This window comes from Dermatophagoides farinae, chromosome 7 (assembly GCF_024713945.1).
Source record: "Dermatophagoides farinae isolate YC_2012a chromosome 7, ASM2471394v1, whole genome shotgun sequence".
NCBI lineage: Eukaryota > Metazoa > Arthropoda > Arachnida > Sarcoptiformes > Pyroglyphidae > Dermatophagoides > Dermatophagoides farinae.
This window is the reverse complement of record NC_134683.1, coordinates 1,631,352-1,652,838: the sequence shown is the minus strand read 5'-3', so window position 1 is coordinate 1,652,838 and position 21,487 is coordinate 1,631,352. Positions and strand designations below refer to the sequence as shown.

Sequence of the window (21,487 nt, the reverse complement as noted above, 5' to 3'; positions counted from 1 at the left end):
GATACATCATGACATTGATTCGTGCAAAAAAAAAATATGTCGCTTTTTATTATTATAATAATTGAAAGAAGAAAAATTCAATTATTCAAGGGCATGATGGCATTACTTTTTTATTTTATTTCATTTTAACATAACATAAACGATTCCCATCATTATCATTACATTCATATTATCATTATCATCATCATTATCAAAACTTAATAATCCTTTGATGTATGTATGTCCAATGCAATTTAGCTGCCTTAGAATGGTGATGATAACAATTAATCAAAAAAAAAAAAAATAAACAGACGACTACAACAAGAATTTTTGGCCATGATCGATTTTGGTTTTTTCTATTCATCATCATATCATATCATTCAAAATAATCGATAAATCAAGGTTTTCGTACCATAACAATGAAAAAAAAATTGTGATTCAATTGAATTAATGGATCAATATAGAAGTGAAATTTCAAAAAAAAAACAAAATTTATTTGCAAAAATCCGGAAGTAAAATACAAAAAAAAAATTATCACAATCAAAGAAAGAGCAAAAATTGTCATAAAATTAATATGAAAGAGTATATATCTGAAAAAAAACACTGAAATCAGCAATATTGTTCAAAATCACTGTATTCATTCATTCATCATTTATGGTTGTAAAAATGAAAATGATAAATTATTTTCAATAAAAAAATAAAAATAAAAAATAAATGAGTGGATGGCATTTAAAAGTGTTGAAATAAAAAAAAACATTCCTAATTGTAGGAAATTGTACTGAATAATGACCAGAAATAGATGAGGACCAGATTTTGAGAAAAAAAAAATATGTTCCAATCATCAAAAAGTTGGAACCCATTGTTATCCGTTGTTGGGCAAGTTGATTTTGTCATCATTTCATATTTTCATCATCAATCAGATCATATATTGAACGAGTTGATTGTGTTATTTTAGATTCTCTACTCGATGATGATACACCACTACTACTACTGCTACTGCTATTTAGCTGTTGATTATCATACACTTCCATTGGATATAATTCTTGACATTGTACCTGTGATGAACTGGTCGATTTAACCGATCCACATGAACTAATATTATCTTCTTGGTCACCTTCGAATGGAGATCTTGTTGCCTGTCGAAAATTGATTCGATTATGTACATTACTCCAGGAGATGTGATCAGTACAGGTTTTGAATGCTGTAAATAGTAAAACAAAATATTGAAATTATTGAATAAAAAAAAATTCTAAATTCACTTACCACCATACTGTTGACGACTATCGGCAAATGGTTCACCCTGCAATGTCACCTCCATATTCATACGTCGTTCTTTGAGAATCTTTCGAGATATCTTGGAAAATAGATACAATTTTCGAATATATAGAAATACAATGATGATGAATGCATTGGTCAAATTGGCCACAATTGTTAAGATGAATTTTTCATGTAAATCTATAATGAAATTGATGATTAGATTTCGAATTTTAAAACTTTTACATATAATAATTAATAATAAACACATACGTAATGTGATTGTTGTAAGCCATCCAATCCATATTAAAGCAGTTATAAAGCTACAAACAAAAATCCATCTGGATTCTTGATTATTAAAAGTTTTTATCGTAAAAAACATGATAAAACCGAATAATATAATCAATAATGTTAATGGTAATATGAATTGTGGTTGTGATAGAACAAAACGATTCATATCGATAAATGTACAACGAGTGGATAGCATATCAAAAGCAGGACCAATTTGTAATTGATGCATAGTGATTAATGTTAATATTAATTGCATGATGACAAAAACCAATGATATGGAAATCTGCGCAAATGGTGTATTATATCGTAGTGTTGTGGTGGATTTTTTCAATAGAATCTGGCACCAATAATTATAGGATTTAACAAAAAATCCACTCAATACAATACAATATGCAAATGGTAGACCTATTATATTTAGTAAGGGAAAATTAGTCAAAAAAATTTAAATTTTTCAAATGTATACATACCAAATTGACGAACCCAGCACACTGTATGAGTGATTGGAAGTAAATAGGCAAAATTAATCAAAAAACAAAAAAATAATCCAACAAGAATCTGATAGCCAATAATGGTTGTGCCCAATGCAACGGGAAATATAAGAATAAAATATAGAACACAAATCAAAACCATGATGATGCCTAACGTAGACAAGATCGAAAGAACAATGTACCATGTTCGATAAAGATTATTTTCACTGATCAATGATGATTGTAATGTATCTAATGTGAAATGAATAAAAATTATAGAATGAAAATCTCCAGAATCATTATGATAATACTAACCAGAAAATAACATATTAACACTTTTATTTTTACTTTGTGATAATTGTAACGTACAATAGTTACAGCTCATACGACATTTGATAACATGGCTACGGCCATTAATGTGTGTGGCCAAAAAATCCGAAATATTTGGCCAATTTAATGAATTAAAAAGGTTGATTGTTTTGGCCTGATTTGATAAAATTTCAACTTCATAATGATTATCTATATTGATTTGTTTATAATCATTTAGATAATAATTATTATTGCTTAGATCTTCGATTATATTTTGTTTTAGTTCATTTCGTAGATGAAAATTGTATAGACAAAGTTCATCGAACTGTTGTTGTTGTTGTTGTTGTTGCTGCTGTGGCTGCTGCTGCTGCTGCTGTTGATTTGTGGTCACATTTAGACATTTATTGGCCACGAATTTTGTTATCGATGTACTCAATGTTTTACCAAAATCCATTAATCGTTTAATATCTTTGATATTCAACATTGCTTTACGGGCATATTTACTATCAAAACATTTTGAATCATGTTTCTGTGTATACGGTGAACAATGAAATTTTCTTTGCCAATATTCATGTAGCCATTTATTGATCATTTTATTTCCTACTCGTTTATGATTGATATTAAAATATTTCGATAAATCATCTAATGCCATGGTCATTTCTTGATCAATTGAATGATCTTTTTGATAACGTTTCAAAACGATAGCATATTCAACACTTTTTCGATAATTTTTCAATGAATTTGTTGCCGCTGTTTTTAGATATTTATCACCAATCCATATATAACGATCTAGAATATATTTAGGTGAATATTTGATAAGAAATTCATTGATATCCGTATTGGTCAATAGAATTATGATGTTTGTATCGAATGTCTGTGTGAATGATTGCCATTCGTTGGCAAATAATGGCCTTCCAATATCTTTTATGGTAATCTGTATGGTTTTATCCACACAAATATTCATTTTATTTGCTTCAAATTGAAAATAATTTCTAACAAATTCATTTGAATAGACTATATTGATTGTCGTCCATTTCATTCGTACACAAAGATCAATAATCAAACGTGATGTTAACATTTGATGATTTTTTTTCATATCAAGCTCAGCCACATTATTTTCATTGTTTGTAAAGAAAAAATTTTGCTTCTCATTCTTCGATGATTGATGGAAACTATAGACAAAAGGATTATAATCACCAAGAAGATTCAAAAACTGGTTCTTAAAACGTTGGCCAAGTTGATGAACAACATTATTATTATTATTATTATTATTATTATTTCCGTTGCCATTTCTATTACCATTGATCATCAAATTTTGTTCACCAGCTAGACTAAGTACGGCAACAACTTTGGGCGTAAAATTATAATCAGACAAAATGGTAGTCAATTTTTCTTCATTCAATGTACAAAGATCAAGTAAAAGAATATTTAAATTTGAAGTTGGAAGTTCATTTGAGGACAATTGTCGTTGTTGTTGTTGTTGTTGCTGCTGCTGTTGAAGTTGATTGTTTATGTGATCAAGTGAATAGTAGATGGCCATAAATTTTTCAAATACATCTATGAATAAAATAATAAAATTAAATTGAAAAAAATAATAATAAAATCGTTAATGGGTTATTACCTGGATTAATGTGGCCACAGGTACGATTCACGCCATTTGATGATCTTTCTATATCATGTAATGGTATGAATAATGCAATTGTTGCCTGCGCTAATTTCATTGGTAACAATGGTAATAATGTTTGATTCACTTGATTCATCTCTTTTAATGCTGCACATTCGTATGAATTCTGACACAAGGAAATTAATTTCGAAAATGATACGGTTGTACCGTTAATTGCATTGAATTTTATTTTCATTTTTCCCATTTGTAAACCGTTCTCATAATCGAAACGGCCAATTTCGTTCCACATGAGCATATTATGATGTCGTTGCAGATGAAATATATTTAAATTTCCAACAAGATAATTGGATTTTGGTGTGAAACGAAATTGACTACCATCAAGACTGATGAATCCATTTTGTTTGATAAAATTATAAATCATTTGTGAATCTTGTCGAATATGTTGATGAAATTCTGGACACAGGCCACTATAGCTATCAGGACAAAGTTTTCTTCGAAGATATTCTAGGCCATGTGCTATGGCTACAACCGAATGTATTATATTTGTAGTACGTGAACTTATCGTTATATTTTTCTTTCTTAAATTTGTTTGAATCTTATTACAATTATAACCTTTACAATTGTTCACTTTTTCCCAATATTGTACAAACCATGGATTTTTTTGATTATTTTGTATGGATAAATCGAAAAAATATTCTTCAAATTCCGTAATAATATGTTCATCTGGTCCTAAACTAATAGCATTTATCATTGTTTGTGATTCTGGTTGTTGTCTTGCAAATTCTTGGAGAACATTTTGTGAATCAATTGTCACAAACATTACTTCATGTGATTGTAATCGGCCACTTTCTTCCAATTGTTCACCATTAAATTCAAGAAATTTTCTTAGATTTTCCGGTGATAAAAATGCAATGACTAAACGTGATCCAATTTGAGCAAATGATTTCAGATTCTTAATAGTGTTAGGAATATTATTCTCATTGAATGCTTCTTTTGTTGCAATTTGTACACCATTTTGTTGTGCTTTATGTTGAAAATATGAAAATGCATCCACATGACGATAGGTGACGAAATTATTATTTTCATATAATACTGAAACATAGGTCCATGAATATTTTTTCAAAAAACTAATCATTGCATCAACATAGATATTGTTTGGCAATGAAAACCCAAGAAATTGTGGATAATGACGAATATCATTATATTTGATTTCACGTGCATCGGTTGCCAATACAGACATATTCAATGGTTTTGTTAGATCCAATACTGAATCAATAACTTTTGTTGTACTACCATCGACAATAAAACCGGCTAATGATTCAGAATTTGGTATCTGAACTTTATAATCACCAAGCAATAAAGAATTACTTAGAAAATTTGAAACATCACGATAAATTTTCTGATATGATGAACAAGTGTCAAAGATTAATGTACCAAGATGTACACCGGGCAATATATTCGTATCTTGATTAATTAAATCAATAGTCCAAATGAATGCTTCAACATTTTGTATATTATCGAATATCGTTTCATTTCGTTCACATATGAATGGATTTTGTGTTGAATGTTGGTGTACATCGAAAATACCGCTAACAATTAGATTATCCCATGATGGCATATAAATAAATTCCGGACTTTGTGGTTCACATTGAATACATTTCTTTAGATTTATACAATCTGAACCAATAAATTCAGTTTCATTATATTCTTTATGTCCATTTATGAAACCATTGAATTTATAGAATATATAACGAACATTTGGATTCTTCATCAATGCCTGTTGATTATGATTATACAAGGCAACATTATCGAAACGAAAAAATCCATTTGAATGATCATGTTTAAAATTCAATATTTCTATATCTCTAGCCGATGAACCATCGGTAGCGAATTCGAAAATGTCAAAATTTTCACTTTTAAATTTTTTATCCAACTCTGAATCGATACGCATTGAACGAGTATTGAGAATAAATTTGAGAAGATTACGATGAAAATCAGCGTAAAGCATTTCATTACAGATTCCTTTTTCATTTGCACAGGTTTGATTACGCATTCGTGCGAAACCTTTTTTTTTTTTTTTTTGTTACCAATTGTTGTTATTGTCGTTGTGGTTGATATATTTGAAAAAACGGGGAAAAAAATAAAAATAAAAAAAATTGATCAATCAACAAAAAAAAAAATAAGGTAGGCATAAAAATAAACTAAATTTTTGAATGAAAATTGTAAAGATTTCGACAAAAAAAATTATAGATAAATACAAACCTCCAACAATAGATAAAATTGCTTGCATTGTATTTGTCGTGATCGTTTTATCGAACGATGAAATTGTACGTAAACATTGTTGACTATTCACGCCACATTGTTTAATAAATTGATGTAACAATTTATCTTTTATTCTCGACGATGATAAAGTTGAAGTCGATGTCGTTGATGATGATAATGATGATGATGATGATGGATTGGAAACAAGATCCAAAAAATGATTGTCAAAATGATTTATATTGCCAATCGATTCACGTATAAAAATAGAACCCAAATACTCTTCTTCAAAACCATAAACAAGTTCAAGATTTTGATCACGTACAATTATGAAATGTAAATTGTTATTAAAATTACGTTCATTGTTGTTGAATTTATTGTATGATCGATATGATTGCATTAGATTTATTGTATTCACATAATTGGTGAATAGAATGACAATGTTTGCTCCATTTTTATGATTTTCGATCAATTTATTGACAGTAGTATTACCACCATTACCATCAACAAATTCTATTGATATGAAACAAATTTTTTCCTGTATAGCCATCTCTTGAAAATGATGATACATTGACGATGAAACTAAATCAGTTGGATCGATTACTATGGATACATAACGCCAACCAAAATATTTCAATTGTTCAATGGTTGTTTTAATCAACGATTGACTTGTTGTTGCTGTTTGAAGTATACCATGTTTTGGACCAAATGGAAAATCCATTATTGATATATCTTGTGTTGCAATCAATGTATAATTAATAGATGATACAAATTCAACAATTTGTTTATAATGATCACGTGGTAATGATGATACGAATGCAATTGGTTGAACTTTTGCATCTGAACTTGTCAGATGTGCTAATTCTTGTGTTGCATAGAATGGTGATGAACAAGTATCGATTAATTCTAATTTTATTTCAATACCCGGTATAAGATAATTATTTTGATTGATTTTTTCAACAATCCATTTGGATGCTTCATAAATATAATATGCAGGTAAATTAAGTTCCGATGAACAATCCAATATAGAGCTACCAATTTTATGTAAAGGAAGTAATAGACCAAGTGTAATTTCATATGTTTCAACATGCATCATTGATACATCTTCATTCGGTACCATTTCTTCATCTTCATTATTGTTGCTAGTGGCCACTACATTATTTTTTTCATCATTTAATATAGAATTTGTCTGCGGATGATTATGATGATGATGATGATGATGATGTCTATGATTTAAATCTTCGTGACTAGTTTTATCATTATTATGATTTACATCTTCATCATCACTAGTATTACTAGCCAAATCATCATCATCCAACATTGCTTGTGTACGTGATTGACGAAATTTAATACATGATTGACAATCATTATTATTAATACAATTACTTTGATCCAATGAATAATCAGCATCAACAAATTTAAATTCATTTCCATTATATAATAATAAATCTTGATAATGACCCGATTTATCTATTGAACTAAGACTCATAACAGGCATTTCAACTTTATCTTCTAGATCGCTTAGATAATTGAAAAATAATTTCCGTTCAAATTGGATAAGATCATCACACCAAAAATCAGTGATTGTCGTTCGATCAGTATTGTTATTATTGACACAGATATCATTACGTGCTAGATTAAGTGCAATTGACATGAATACAATATAACGTATTGGTGAAAATGAAAGCCAATTTTTCCAGATGTCATTATTGAAATTTTGGTCATTAATATTGAAACAATCCTGTGTGTGTGTGCGTTTATGTAATCAAATAAAAAGAAAAAAAAATTAAAACATTCGATTTGATAAAAAAAACTCAATACAATAAACCATAATCAATCAGTTATTGATTACGTAATTGCATCAAAACGAAACAAAAAAAAATCGAGGAAAAAAATCCAACTAACCTTTGTCTCTTTCAATAGTGGTACATCTGGTAATTTCGATGTTAAAGTCAATACTTTGGTTGATTGCGATAAATATTGCAGGCGAATCAATAGTTCCGGTGATGGTATGATTGTAAAAAAAAATTGATGATTTTGTATCTGTTTATCATAATTTTTTGACAATAATTCCGTTATACGTATCAATTCATTTTGATCACTTGATATGACCAATATCGGTATTCGTTTGGCCGGATGAAATATAGCATTAATGAATGTATAAAGACGTTGTTCAAATTGTGACCAAATAATTGTTTCATCTAATTCATTATTGATTGTAGGCAATTCTAATAAATCGCTAATGCAAATTTGTTCATTATGAGTCAATTGACCTAGTATTTTGACCTATTAATAGACAAAGAAAAATCGATTATGATTATTGATGATGATGATGATGATGATGATGATGGCAAATGTTCATGTGAAATTTTCACACAATACTTACAATATACAATGAATCTTCATTACGTGAAGTGATTATGGAAAAATGTTTCCATTCAAGTATATCAAGCAGATTGATGATTAAACTGGCACGAAATGGTGCGGTCAAAATTGATTCGGATGTTGTTAATGGTATTATTGGTATATGTTTATCCAATGCTTCTTTATTGTTCTTATCAAATATTTGTGCACCATCGATGAATGCTAAATCATGTACTATTGTTTGTTTCGTTTTGATTCTCATTAGTTCATCATCAACATCATCATTAATAGATTGTTGTTGTTTTTTAACTGGTACACATTTCTACATACAAAATTTTTCATTAATTCGCAAAAAAATTTTGATTTAAAAAAAGGAAAATAGAAAAAAAAATAGTTAATTGAAAAAAATTTCATTTCTTACGAAACACGTGCAATTAACAACAAAAGAAAAAAAAATTGAACAACAACAAACATACCAAATGTTCAACATGATCAAAAGACTGTCGTTGATGACCGTTGCCACCACCAACAATGCCATTATTATCATTATTATTATTGATGAAAATGATTTTAGCACCATAAGTGACTCGTTGTTTATTCATTTGTCCATTTCTATTGTTCATTATCGAAGAGAACAATGGAAATAGATTCAATATCGATAATGATGATGACGATGATGATGATGATGATGATGATATTGGCGTTGTTTGATTATTATCATCGCTTGTCGTTGAATGTTGACCGTTACCATTAGGTTGGTGATGATTTAATAGATTTAATGCATATTTTATTGCATTTAAATATATTAATGAATCACGTTTCTGTATTGTATCCAGACGACAATCGAATGCAGGAAGAAATACTGTAAAATATATATCAGCATCTTGATTGACATATGTAATATTCGTTGTTGTTGTTGTTTTATCGATTGAATATAGATGATTCGAAGCGGTTTTCAATTCAATTAAATATGATAATGGACATTCAACATTTAAATCATCAACAACGACACCTGTTGGATCATTATTATTGTTCATATGATATCCATAGACAACATCTGGAAATGGCATTATCGATAACAGTAATAGTAGTAGTAGTAGTAGTAGCCATAATAATGATAATGGTAGCCATAATATGTAAATGAACTTTGGTTTCATTTTTTCTTCAGTTTATTATATTTATAATAATATTGAAAAAGAAAACCGACCGGGGGAGTAAAGATGATGATGATGAAAAAAAATTTCTTCTTTGTTGTTGTTGTTACAATGAAGGTGAATGTCTTGAACAACAGCAACAACAACAAAAATTCAATTGAAATGAAGAGGCGTTAACGGTAATGATTGCCGTTATGGACATTATGATAATTTCATTCACATTTGCAAAATACAAAACAAAATAATAATAATAATAAGAAAAAAAAATGGTCGATGGTCAAATGGTTTTGCTCGAATGATTTTATGCTTCGTTGCAATTGTTGTTCATTACTTGTTTCATTCTATTATTATTCTGTCTTATGGATCACGATCATCATCATCATCATCATTTTCATCTTCATATAATGATTATAATTGACATTTAGCCAAGAAAATAAAGAAAAAAAAACTTCAATAATACACTAATTCATCATCTTATCCATTGTTTCTTTGTTTGTTTGTTTGCTAGTTTATTTGTTCTGGATTCATTCATTTTATGTGGAAAAATTATATAAAGCTTATATAAGTCACTTGTTGCTGTTTGATTGTTATTATGATTATCATTCCATTTCATTCGGCATTTTATAACCTGGAATAAGAAACAAAATAGAAAAAAAAATTGTTAGTTTTTCAAAGTAGAAAACGAAAACAAAAACAAAAACGAAAAATTAAAGGCAGAAAAATGATGTAAAAGATGAATATATATAGCTGTTGAATCCATGTTGTATTAATGATACATATCTAATTATATGAAAGAAAGAAAAAAAAATCTTTCTACAAGAAAAAATTAAAGGAGAAATCGGTCAACAAAAAACTGATTGATGCACATATCAAGATTATATTTAGAGTGAATGTAATCATCATCATCATCAACATGATCTTGATCCAAAGAGAACAAAATTACATTCAATGATGATCAACAAAAAAAACAGGGAAAAAAATCAAGATTTTCCATTTCACCATAGTGATCCTGAAACAAATTTTTTTTTTGTTTCGATATTTGTATTTGATTTTTTTTTCCTTTCGTTTCGTTTTGTAATTTATGTTTATGTTTATGTTTTTCGAATGAAAAAATTGCAATTTTCTCTCTTTCTCTATACAAATTCACAATTCGACATCTAGCAAAAAAAAAAATATGATGGTGGTGATGAGATTATGATTGATGAATGAATGTTTACATGTCAAAAATCGCATATTTTGTTGGTCATTTTGGTCATTATAAATACTATAATATAGAAAAAACAACAAGAAAAAAAAATCTAGCAATATATTTTTTTTACACCGAAATAACATTGTTTTTCTCTGTGAATATTACTCGAATTGACTTGATTTGAATGTTTACACACACACCAATGATTGATGATTAGACCTGACTTGACAACCAAAATGAACCTGTCACAGGCTTTTTTTTTGTTTGTTTGTTTGTTGCTTAATTATATTTCCGGTTAAACACAGTGTAAGAAAATGAGTAAACAAAATGAATGAGAAAATAAAAACATTGACAACAACAAGGCCAAGCCAACAACAATTTGGCTATTCAATGATCATATTTACAGAAAAAAAACCATTGAAAACCTTTCGAAAAAAAAATATATACGGATATTCAAAAGGGTTAATATCAACTTTTTTTTTTGGTCAAGTCAATGATCATCAAAAAAAAAAAAAAAAAATTCCAGAAACATTTTCTAAAAATACGAATGTTGAAACAGAAAAAAAGAGAAATAACAAGAAAATAGAAAAAAAAGGTCGTTTGATCAAGTTTTTTTTTTGTTGTTGATTCAAAATCTAAATCGATGCACACATATGGAAGATGTTTTTGTATGAGTAACGATAATCATGATTTTGAAATTTTTTTTTATAGCGAAAAAAAAATAAAACTCTCTTCGTTCTCTCTCACTTAATTCACTCACCTGAAAGAAAATGGTAAAAATCAACAATTTTTTTTTGTTTTTCGTTGTGAATTTACTTGTATAATTTACAAATGATAAATTTAGAAAATGTTTTTCCATATAACTGAACTGATGAAACTTGTGTGTGTCACATATATATGGTGATAAAAGTTTGAACCACACACACACACATATGAAAGTTCATATTTAGGATTGATTGGAAAATTTTTCAATCAATCAATCAGATCGATTCAATGTCAAAAACTATTTAATTGGAACAAATTGAATTCAATTAAATTTTCATCCACTGAAAACAAAAACTTTTCGTTTAAATTCATAAAGTTTTTGTTGTCGCCAAAATGGCCAAAAAAAAAAATTATCCAAATTTAGGCAAAAAAAAATCTCTCTGGCCTCATTCAACTCTCTCGTTAAGACAAAAAAAAACAGAAAAAAAAATTTTTTCTCTCACTTTTTTTTCGCCACTACTGCTATATAGTTGTTTTTCATAAAGAAATGATATAGACAATGATCAATACCGTGAAAATTATTGAACAGATTTTTTTTTTATTTTCTTCACTTCTACTTCCAATTTCTTGGATGGCCATTACGAATCGATATCTTCTAGCCATGGCCATGACCAAACAAACATACACACACACACACGGACACAGACTAATGATGATTATAATTCAAATTCGTATGTATTGTCAATCATCATTATCATCGCTTGATTATTGATCACTTGCATACACACACACACACACACACAAATATACTGCTTGAAGCTATTTGGTGTGTTTCATGACAAAGATGAATCGATGTTAAATCAAAGAATGGCATCCGGAATAAGAAAAACAAAAACTGATTGAGTGTGATTGAATGTTCAAATGTGATAAAAAATACAACAGGTGTCAATATAATTTTTAACTATTTATTTTTCTCACTAAATTTTTACAGCTAGTTACGGTATTTCTTTTTCTTATTTTCCCTCTCCCCTCCCCCTCCACTCACACACACACATATAATACAACAATGACAGATCGAATGACAGGATTTGTTTTTTTTATTCATTTTTCTTTGTTCATGTCAATTCCGAAAAACGGGAAAGACTGTCTCCGGTGTTGTTTTCCGTAGTATGGAAAACCAGAGTTTTTTTTTGTCTATTCACTACTATAATTACAGAGGTGTCAATGTAATATCAGCCAAGCAAGTTTTGTTTGTTTGATTGATTTGACAGCCAATCGATTTTTCTTAGTTTGATTTGAATTCGAATTCGAATAACAAAGAAAAAAAAATATCATCCATTTTGATGAATTTAATTTGCAATTCAAAATTGAAAATGATGAAAATTTGCACAGATAAAGTTGATTATGGGTGGTAATGATGGTTTTTTTTATGGCCAACGACAATGACAAACATATCAATCAATGATAATTTTAATTCATTAGCTCCTTCAACCATTGTATAAATTATTTCACATACGATTAAACTTAGTTCTGGAAAATAAATAAATTCATTCATCAAATAAAACGAATGAAAAAAAATAGTTCAACTTAGTTTTTGAGGTTTTGTAATTTGTTGAAAATAAACAACATCACAGAAATGAAAAAAAAGGATTGATAAATGGAAATAGAAAAAAAAAATTCCAAGAAAAGATGAATTATTAATCGATGATGATAGAAATCTAATCGATGTCATCATCCAAAATCAAAAAAAAAGAAAACGATTCATTCATATACGTTGAATTGAAAATCGGACAAAAAACAAGATTCAAAAAAAAGGATAAAGATAATCATCATAATAATAATCGATCGATCGATTGATCGATCAAATGAATGGATGCATTCAATGTTTGATGGATTTTTATATGTTGTCGTGTTAATTGAATCCTTTACAGAAATATACCCATTAGTTTTATTTAGGTTTTTTTTTCTTACCCAATGGTATTACAATGATGACGATGGTAACGATAATCGTATATGATCATCATCAATAGCGATGGTGATGATGATCAATAAATCCAAACCGAATCGATTGTAAACGAGTTTTTCTTCTTGTTCTTGTTCTTTTTCTTTTATTCATTCACACAATTCTTTCTCACAATCACTTCTTTTTCAATCGATTGTGAATTCGAATTTATATATGAAAAAAAAACACATGATGATTATGATGATGACCGTAATCATCGGGTTTTTGTGTGCCGAACAACAAAAAAATGACAACAAAAAAAAAACAACACGAAGAACATACAAGTCATTTATTCAGATAATTTTTTTTCTGGTAACATATACCCACACAAAAGAAAATTATTTTCGAATGTCAATATATGTTCTTCATACTATTTTTACCCATTAAAATAGCCCAAGGTTAAAATGGAAACGAAAAAAAGATTTTGATTCGAGGCATTTTATTTGGAGAGTAGAACAAGTTCAATTTGAAATCACCCAAAATATCCATCATTATCATCATCTCATTTTAATTAGTTATATAGTGATCGATTAACGTTTTTCGAATGAATGTTTTGACAAAAAAAAAATTAAGTTCAAACAAAAACCTTTGGCTGCCGAATTAACATTTCATTCATTATTATTCCAATGACCACAAACAATATCTGAAACGAAGAAGAAAAAAAAGAAGAAGCAGAAAAAAAATCTCATCGACATTTACAATCCGTCATTTTTTTTTGTTTTTTCTCAAAATCCTTCTCAATAAGTGATTCGAATAAGGAGAAAATTTGGAAAAATAAAATTCACCTGAATCCATGGTAAGTGCAATCATCATCATCAACAACGAACGAACGGAAAAAAATCAGGTTATTCACTTGTTCATCATCATCATCATCGTTGTATAATCCCACCACCAAAAAAAAATTTCATACATAACAACAACATGCCGGCGGATAGTGTTTTTTTTCCGAATTATTTTTTCTTCTCTTACATAATAATAATGATGATGATGATGATAATATAAAAAAAATTGTGTGAGCTTTTTTTTATTTGGCAAATAAACGTCTTCGATTGAATGAATAAAATAAAAATTGGTTACCATACATTTCAAGGACGTCAAACAAACAAACAAACAAAAAAAATCATATATGATACCTGATTTTGTTGACCTTAATTTTGTTGTTGTTGTTGTTGATGTTGCTCTTGCCTTTTAACTCATCATCACCTAGGTCATTGATCAGGTCATATCATATGATGATGATGATGGCAAATGTGATAGAAGACAATAAACATAAAAAATTTTTGTTGATTCAGCCAATAATTATACTGTCGCGTCTCTTTCTAATTAATATCGGCCAAAAAATAAAAATAAAAACAACCAATCGTTCAACCAACCGAATCAAACCAGTATGTGCCCATTATATGCTCTTTAATTATGAAAAATTATGATGATTATTATTATAATTGTCACATTTAGTTTTAGGTTTCAATACAAATCGATCATCAAATGTCAATGTTAATCATCATTTGATGGTAATTTTTTTTCTTTTTCTTTTATTCGATTAACTTGATTAGGTGCATATATATCAAATTGATTTGGACAAAAAAAAATTCTCAGCTCTAGATTCGGAATTGTCAGCTGACATATATGTAAAAGCATCACGACATTTTAGATAAGGAAAAAAAATGTCAATCATTCGATGATGACGATGACATTGCCTATGGCCATCATAATGTTGCGACATTTTTTTTCACTTCTTCTTCCTCATCATCATCATCATTCTTATTATTATTATCACATTTCATTTTCATTCAAGATTAAGGTTTGTCACCATCTTTATCAGTATCAATAACAGCAGCAAGACCATCGTTATCATCATCATCATTATTATTAATACATAATGATAACAATGGTGAGAATTTTTTTGTTTTTCTTTTTCATTTCATTTCATTCAATTATTCGTGACTTTTAACAACATTTATAATAATGATGATGATGATGTGACATTATAAACCATAAAATGTCACCTTGTTATCATGTCATATCCAGATAAAAAAACGATAATGGTGATGATATGATGTGGATACAAACACGCGAACAAACACACACGTGTTGTGTTATCATTCAAATTGAATTTGCATAAATTTTTTCAACATTTTAAATTCCAGAATTTAAATTGAAAAATATTTGATTCGCTTGACCAGAAAACTTAACAGAAGAAAGAAAACCTTGTGTGACCTGTCAATGACACACACTGTGTGTGTGTGTGTGTGTTCACATGTGTAACAAACAATCATTATTATTACCTTTTTGCAATTGATAACTAATTTTTTTTTTTTGGTAGAAATTGTGACAACAAGACCAACGACGACAACAACGTTTATCCAAACAAGTCAAGTGAGACAATAATAATTTTTTTCACACACACACACACAAACAAAATTGTTGTGAAACTTACTCTGAATATATTTAGAGTATATCTTCATCTATCAATATAATTCTGATTGATCGATAATCTGATTATATTACATTATTAATCGATTGATTAACTTGTGAAAAAACAAGATTTACATCGTAAAGTTTACAAGAAAAAAAATCAAAAAAAAAAATGGAGCTGAAGTGCTGAAAAAACTATTAAATCATTCATCTGTGTCTATTTGTGTTTGTATGTCAATGAAGAAAAAAAAATCGTGTAAATCATCGAACAAATGAATGAATGAGAAACGATAACAAGATTTTTGTTTTCTGGCCGAATTTCTTTCTTCAAACAAACAAACAAAAACAGCAAAACAAACGGAAAACAAAAATTTATTGTGAAACCAAACGTAACGACTAAATTTTTTTTTTTGTTCTTAACTTTACCGAATATATTATGAAATGGAAAATTTCATTTCATTCACGGTGTTTATTTATTCTATATAAATTGAACACATAAAATATATGCACACACAATTTTAAAATGAAAAGTAAAAAAAAATTTTTTTTTTTCAAATTTAAATTTGTCTCTTCTGTACACACACACACACACAATACAATTATAATGATCATTGTCTTTTTTTTTCTTTTGGTGGTGATGGTGATGGTCTTTTTCTTCAATGATAATGTCCGGTTTTATCATTGTAGTTGTTGTTGTTGTTGTTGTTGTTGTTCCAATTGGATTTTGTCTCTGAATATATAATTATGGTATAATGGTTATAAATGTTGTTTTTCTGTCTTGTTTTCTTTTTTTTTAAAGTATAAATTTACTTTGCCTACCACATTGTGTTTGTCTATATTATTCGGACAATGAATTGCCACCGGATATAATCCACATTTGTTTACCCATGCATGTGTGTGTGTGTGTGTGTGTGTGTTCATTGTCCGATTATTTTTTTTCTTCTTCTTTATCATACCTATTGTTGATGTTGTTTTTTTTTCGTAACAACAAGAAATTTCTATTGGTGTGTGTGTGTATGATTTTTATGCCGATGCCATTGACACCTGTTTGTGTTGAAAAATTCACCAATTTTTTTTTTTTGATGATGATGATGAATTCTATCGATCGATATTTATGGAGAAAAAAAATGATAAAAAATTTGACAATATTTACCCGTATTGGAATGATGATGACAATGAAGATGAAAATGTGGGAGGACGAAAAAAAAAACTTTAAAGCTTCAAGAAGAAAATCTAAAAAAAAACACACACGCACACACAAATTTGCACATGAAAAAATGGCGTCAAAATCAATTGAATAAGCCGAATTTGTCAATGATGATGAAGAAAACCTTTTGAATGATGTAAATGGTGATGATGATATTATTATTGTGGCTTGATGATATTCATTTTCATGGAAAATTATTGTCGAACTCGCCCAAACAAAATCATTTTTTCAATCAACGAAACGAAAAAAAAAATCTAAATATGGACATTTTATGATGAAATGAATGTGTGTGTGTGTGTGTAAATTGAATTTATGGAAAAAGAATTTATGAATCTGGCACCACCATAATATTACCAGGTTGAAACAAACTGCACACACACGGACACAATTCACCAATTTGAAATCACAAAATTTTGAAAATTTGAAAGCAAATTTTTTTTTTTTTTTTTGGTTGGCACTTTGAATGGTTTGCAATGTACATGATGACCATCATAGATGGAAGAACAAAAAAAAAACTTTTCTCCAGTCAATCTAAAATCAATCACTTTGAAATGACAAAAAAAACTTTTTCATAGTGTTTTTTACAGTTGGATTCACATGGACGATTAATATGATAAACAAAAAAAAAACGGTCAAACAAATACTACAGGAATTGATTATGAAAATTATCAACAACCAGAAAAAAAATCTTTTTTTTTGTGATTTTGGACACACACAGCACTTGATTAAAGACAGTGGTAGTTTGGTATGTTAGAAAAAAATCTAAAACCTACACACAAATGTGTGTATAGGATTCAGACAACAACAACAACAAAAACTAAACTAAAACATGAAACAGCATGTGTAGCCATGAATATTTCGTTCGTTTGTTGGAGCCAACAACAACAACAACAACATCAAAAACATATCATCATCATCATCATCAATGACGTTGGAAACCTTTCTTTTTGGATATATTTTTTTCAGCTTTGCTTCAAATATATGCAAGTGAATGAAGAACTAGAGAGAGAAAAAAAAAGAGAAAGAAATGGCTCACCTGTTTTTGATTCATGGCAACATGATTAAGCTCATCATCAACAACAATATCACATCAAACGATCATTGCAACACACACATATTATGGATTTAATGATTATTTATCATTGCTGAATCTGAATATGATTGTGAAGATGAAATTCAGATCAAAAATCATTTTGCATTCATGCAACAAGATTCAATAACAACAGGAGAAAATAAAAATTTTTTGAAATTTTTTTTCAATGAATGAATGAATGATTTGAATGAATTGAATGAACAATTGAAGCAAATAGTTTTTTTTGTTCCTTTTTCCGAAAAAAGAGATTGAAACCACCCACTAAATTGAATGATTTAAAATGTACGGCTTTTATTTTACCTGTTGCTTTACTACTACCACTACTACTGCTTTCACTACTACTACTACTACTACTACTACTACTAATTACAGGTGAATAAAAATATTTTTTCACACAAAAAAAAAAAACAAATTGCATGCAATGGCGCCATTTATGATGAATATATGAAATTCAAATAACAAAAAAAAGAGACATTGCGCGTGAGAGAGTTGTTTGGCAAGTTTTTTTTTTGTTACATCGAAACATCTTTGTTTTGTTTTGTTTTTTTTGTTGTCAGTTTATGGTATATATCCATGGCAAAAAAAAAAAAAAAAAAAAACAGAAACAGAAACCAAAAAAATGAATTGACCGGAAAAAAATGATGATGATGGCGATGATTATGTCGATGAGATATGACATGACAAGATTTGATGCGATGATGAGATTTAGATTGATGAATGTGAATAGATGTTGAATGTTTGAATGATTGTATTCATTAAAAAAAATTACAGTCCAGATTGATCAGAAGAATCTTCAATGAAAAATCAATCGATGATGATGAATGATTGATTTATTTTTGTATTTTTTTTCAACGATTATCGATCGCTGGATCAAATGTATTCAGGTTTTTTTCCTATCAATTGTCGATGATATTTCATAATTGATCCTGGAAATGAAATGAAATGATTTTCGGTGGATTGGATTGATTCGAATGATTTGATGGACATTTGAAATTTTTGTTTTTCAAAAAATTTTTTCAATTTTATTCGTGTTAAAAATAATAAAGATTTTCTTTGATGAATTTGATCAATAATGACAGGCACATATGATTGTTTTCCCTATCTGATTCGTGATGATTGAAAATTGAAATTGTGTCCGAAAAAAAAACAACAACAAATCGATTTATTGTACGGATTACATCAATTATGGGTCTTTGGAAATGTCTACTATCATTAAGCTCATTATGGTCATAATTGCGAATGTGAGAAGTGAATAAAAAATGAAAGTTTTTTTATGGCGCCCATTCATACATTGGATTGAAAAAAAAATTGAATGGATTCAATTGGAAAAAAATTTACAGAAACTTTTCTTTAAAAATTTAGAAATGAATGCTGCTGTTTTCGATCAACGATAGCCATAATTTTGATCATTATTTTGATGATTATAGGTGACCGGAACTATAGTCATGCTCGTGTTTGTGTGCGTGTGTGTGTGGTTATTATTTTTAGTCAAATCATATACATGATAACCTGTTGATCAAAAAATTGTTATCGTGGTTTGTTTCGTTATATTCAATTACTTATATATTCGTTGTTTTTTGTTCACGAATTTTTTTGTTTTGTTTTGTTTCAAACACACGATATGTTTATCTGGTGTTGATGATCATGATGAATTTTCAAAATGATAATCAGTTTGTATTGGATATAGATTCATTTATAACAACCAAAATGGGAAAAAAAACATTTTCATCGATAAAATTACATCAATCACGTTCCAGTTAATGAATAATTTTTATTTTTATTAAAATTTCTAATTTATAACAAGAAAAAAAAATCATGGCGTTGATGATGATGAAAACATGACAAAGCTTTTCGCAAATGTTTGAATGTTCGAATTCAATTGATTTCTCCATCTTTGATTTTTTTTTCGTTTAAATACTTTCAATTACTGTTGATGTTTGAATCGTTGATTTCATTGGCATATTTTGTTCGACAATCGGTATTGATTGTTCAATAGGTATTGTCGTAGTTGAATTGGCATGATTATTTGCATCGATTATATTTTCAACATTAACACTGACAGCACCGCCACCACCACCACCACCACTACGTAGACTACTTAATTGATTGACAAGATATTCCAATTCTTGATAATTACGTTCAGTACGTTCATATTTATGTGCAACTAATGCCTGATAAAAATGTATAGCAAATCCAATAAATATAATACCAATCGGTATGAGCATTATTGTTGCAACCAATGCTGCTTTCTTTCCATATTGAATGTCCCATAATTTAACCCAACAAAGTATGGCCAATTCGAATAAAAATAAAAATATACCAAAAACCGTACTAAATGACCATGCCATTTCTATACAAAATCTTAGCCTTTCATGTGGTGATTCTTGTACCTGTTTGTGTATATAAATAGAATAGAATTAATCTATATATCAGATAGTTGATAGTTATAATACATACAGCTGTTAATCCATATTCATATGATGTAACTGATCCAACTGCTTCTAGATTTGGTAATATACAAGTAGATATCATCAATGCAAGCATATGTACAGATACTAATAATGTTGTACATGCTGTAAATGTTATCAATAGACCCATTGGCACTTTGCTTGTTATCTGTAATTCAACCATAGCAACCTAAATATGATAATTCAAATAAAAATTATTAGATTAGATATCATTGAAAACAAATCAACTTACCATGGCAAATCCAGATAATAATGCTGATGTTCGTGAACTGGCTTTCAATTTGGCACGTGCTAAATGAAGCCTTTTCCACGATAAAATGGCTAGATTATGATCACTTAAAATTGCTGACATGATTCAATATTAATTTGATGATTAGAATTTGGGTGGGGGAAAAAATTTTTAATCAATCATTCTAATTTTATCATGAAAATTTTTCCCATTTCTTTTTTTATGATAATACACATGAATTTGTCATTTTGTTTTGATTATTTTCTGCAACCAGAAAAAAAAACCAAAACAGAACCAACATAGAACCGGTCATAGATAACGTATCACGAATTTGATTCTTGTCATTTAAATTTGAATTTTCCATAGTGATTTTGGCGCGCAACCCAATTGAATGAACATATTCAATGTCAAAACTGAAAAATACAAAAATGTTCAAGTATGTCTTTGATATATTATTATTAACAGTTTTTAAGATCAA

The 21,487-nt window shown here is 28.5% G+C and overlaps 2 protein-coding genes across 3 annotated transcripts; both read right to left on the bottom strand.

Annotated features, from left to right (window-relative positions):
- Window positions 1-449: 449 nt before the first annotated feature.
- On the bottom strand, window positions 450-18,231 carry LOC124496508 (uncharacterized). 2 transcript variants are annotated; one of them, XM_075732845.1, is made up of 11 exons: window positions 17,166-18,231; window positions 9,024-10,329; window positions 8,570-8,869; window positions 8,089-8,469; window positions 6,187-7,924; window positions 3,922-5,988; window positions 2,307-3,857; window positions 1,992-2,243; window positions 1,507-1,929; window positions 1,243-1,434; window positions 450-1,180 (listed from the first exon to the last, which is right to left on the bottom strand). In XM_075732845.1, exons 2-11 carry the CDS (start codon window positions 9,702-9,704, stop codon window positions 873-875), a joined length of 7,893 nt encoding a protein of 2,630 aa, XP_075588960.1. In that variant the 5' UTR covers window positions 9,705-10,329; window positions 17,166-18,231; the 3' UTR covers window positions 450-872. The 2 variants fall into 2 exon arrangements, with proteins under 2 accessions (XP_075588960.1, XP_075588959.1); XM_075732844.1 differs by lacking the exon at window positions 17,166-18,231 and adding an exon at window positions 13,567-13,802.
- Window positions 18,232-20,063: 1,832 nt separating this feature from the next.
- On the bottom strand, window positions 20,064-21,346 carry LOC124496528 (calcium release-activated calcium channel protein 1). Its single transcript, XM_047060055.2, has 3 exons — window positions 21,013-21,346; window positions 20,770-20,949; window positions 20,064-20,702 (listed from the first exon to the last, which is right to left on the bottom strand). Exons 1-3 carry the CDS (start codon window positions 21,130-21,132, stop codon window positions 20,223-20,225), a joined length of 780 nt encoding a protein of 259 aa, XP_046916011.1. The 5' UTR covers window positions 21,133-21,346; the 3' UTR covers window positions 20,064-20,222.
- Between the last annotated feature and the right edge of the window lie 141 nt (window positions 21,347-21,487).

What these genes read in the sequence shown, in the direction of transcription:
- LOC124496508 (XM_075732845.1), bottom strand. Translation starts at nt 9,704, where the DNA reads ATGAAACCAAAGTTCATTTACATATTATGGCTACCATTATCATTATTA. An exon ending in CACTATTGAAAGAGACAAAG is followed by an intron (nt 7,925 to 8,088) that starts GTTAGTTGGATT and finishes ACACACACACAG; the next exon opens with GATTGTTTCAATATTAATGA. An exon ending in GTGCTGGGTTCGTCAATTTG is followed by an intron (nt 1,930 to 1,991) that starts GTATGTATACAT and finishes TAAATATAATAG; the next exon opens with GTCTACCATTTGCATATTGT.
- LOC124496528 (XM_047060055.2), bottom strand. Translation starts at nt 21,132, where the DNA reads ATGTCAGCAATTTTAAGTGATCATAATCTAGCCATTTTATCGTGGAAA. An exon ending in TATTATCTGGATTTGCCATG is followed by an intron (nt 20,950 to 21,012) that starts GTAAGTTGATTT and finishes TATCATATTTAG; the next exon opens with GTTGCTATGGTTGAATTACA. An exon ending in ATGAATATGGATTAACAGCT is followed by an intron (nt 20,703 to 20,769) that starts GTATGTATTATA and finishes ATACACAAACAG; the next exon opens with GTACAAGAATCACCACATGA.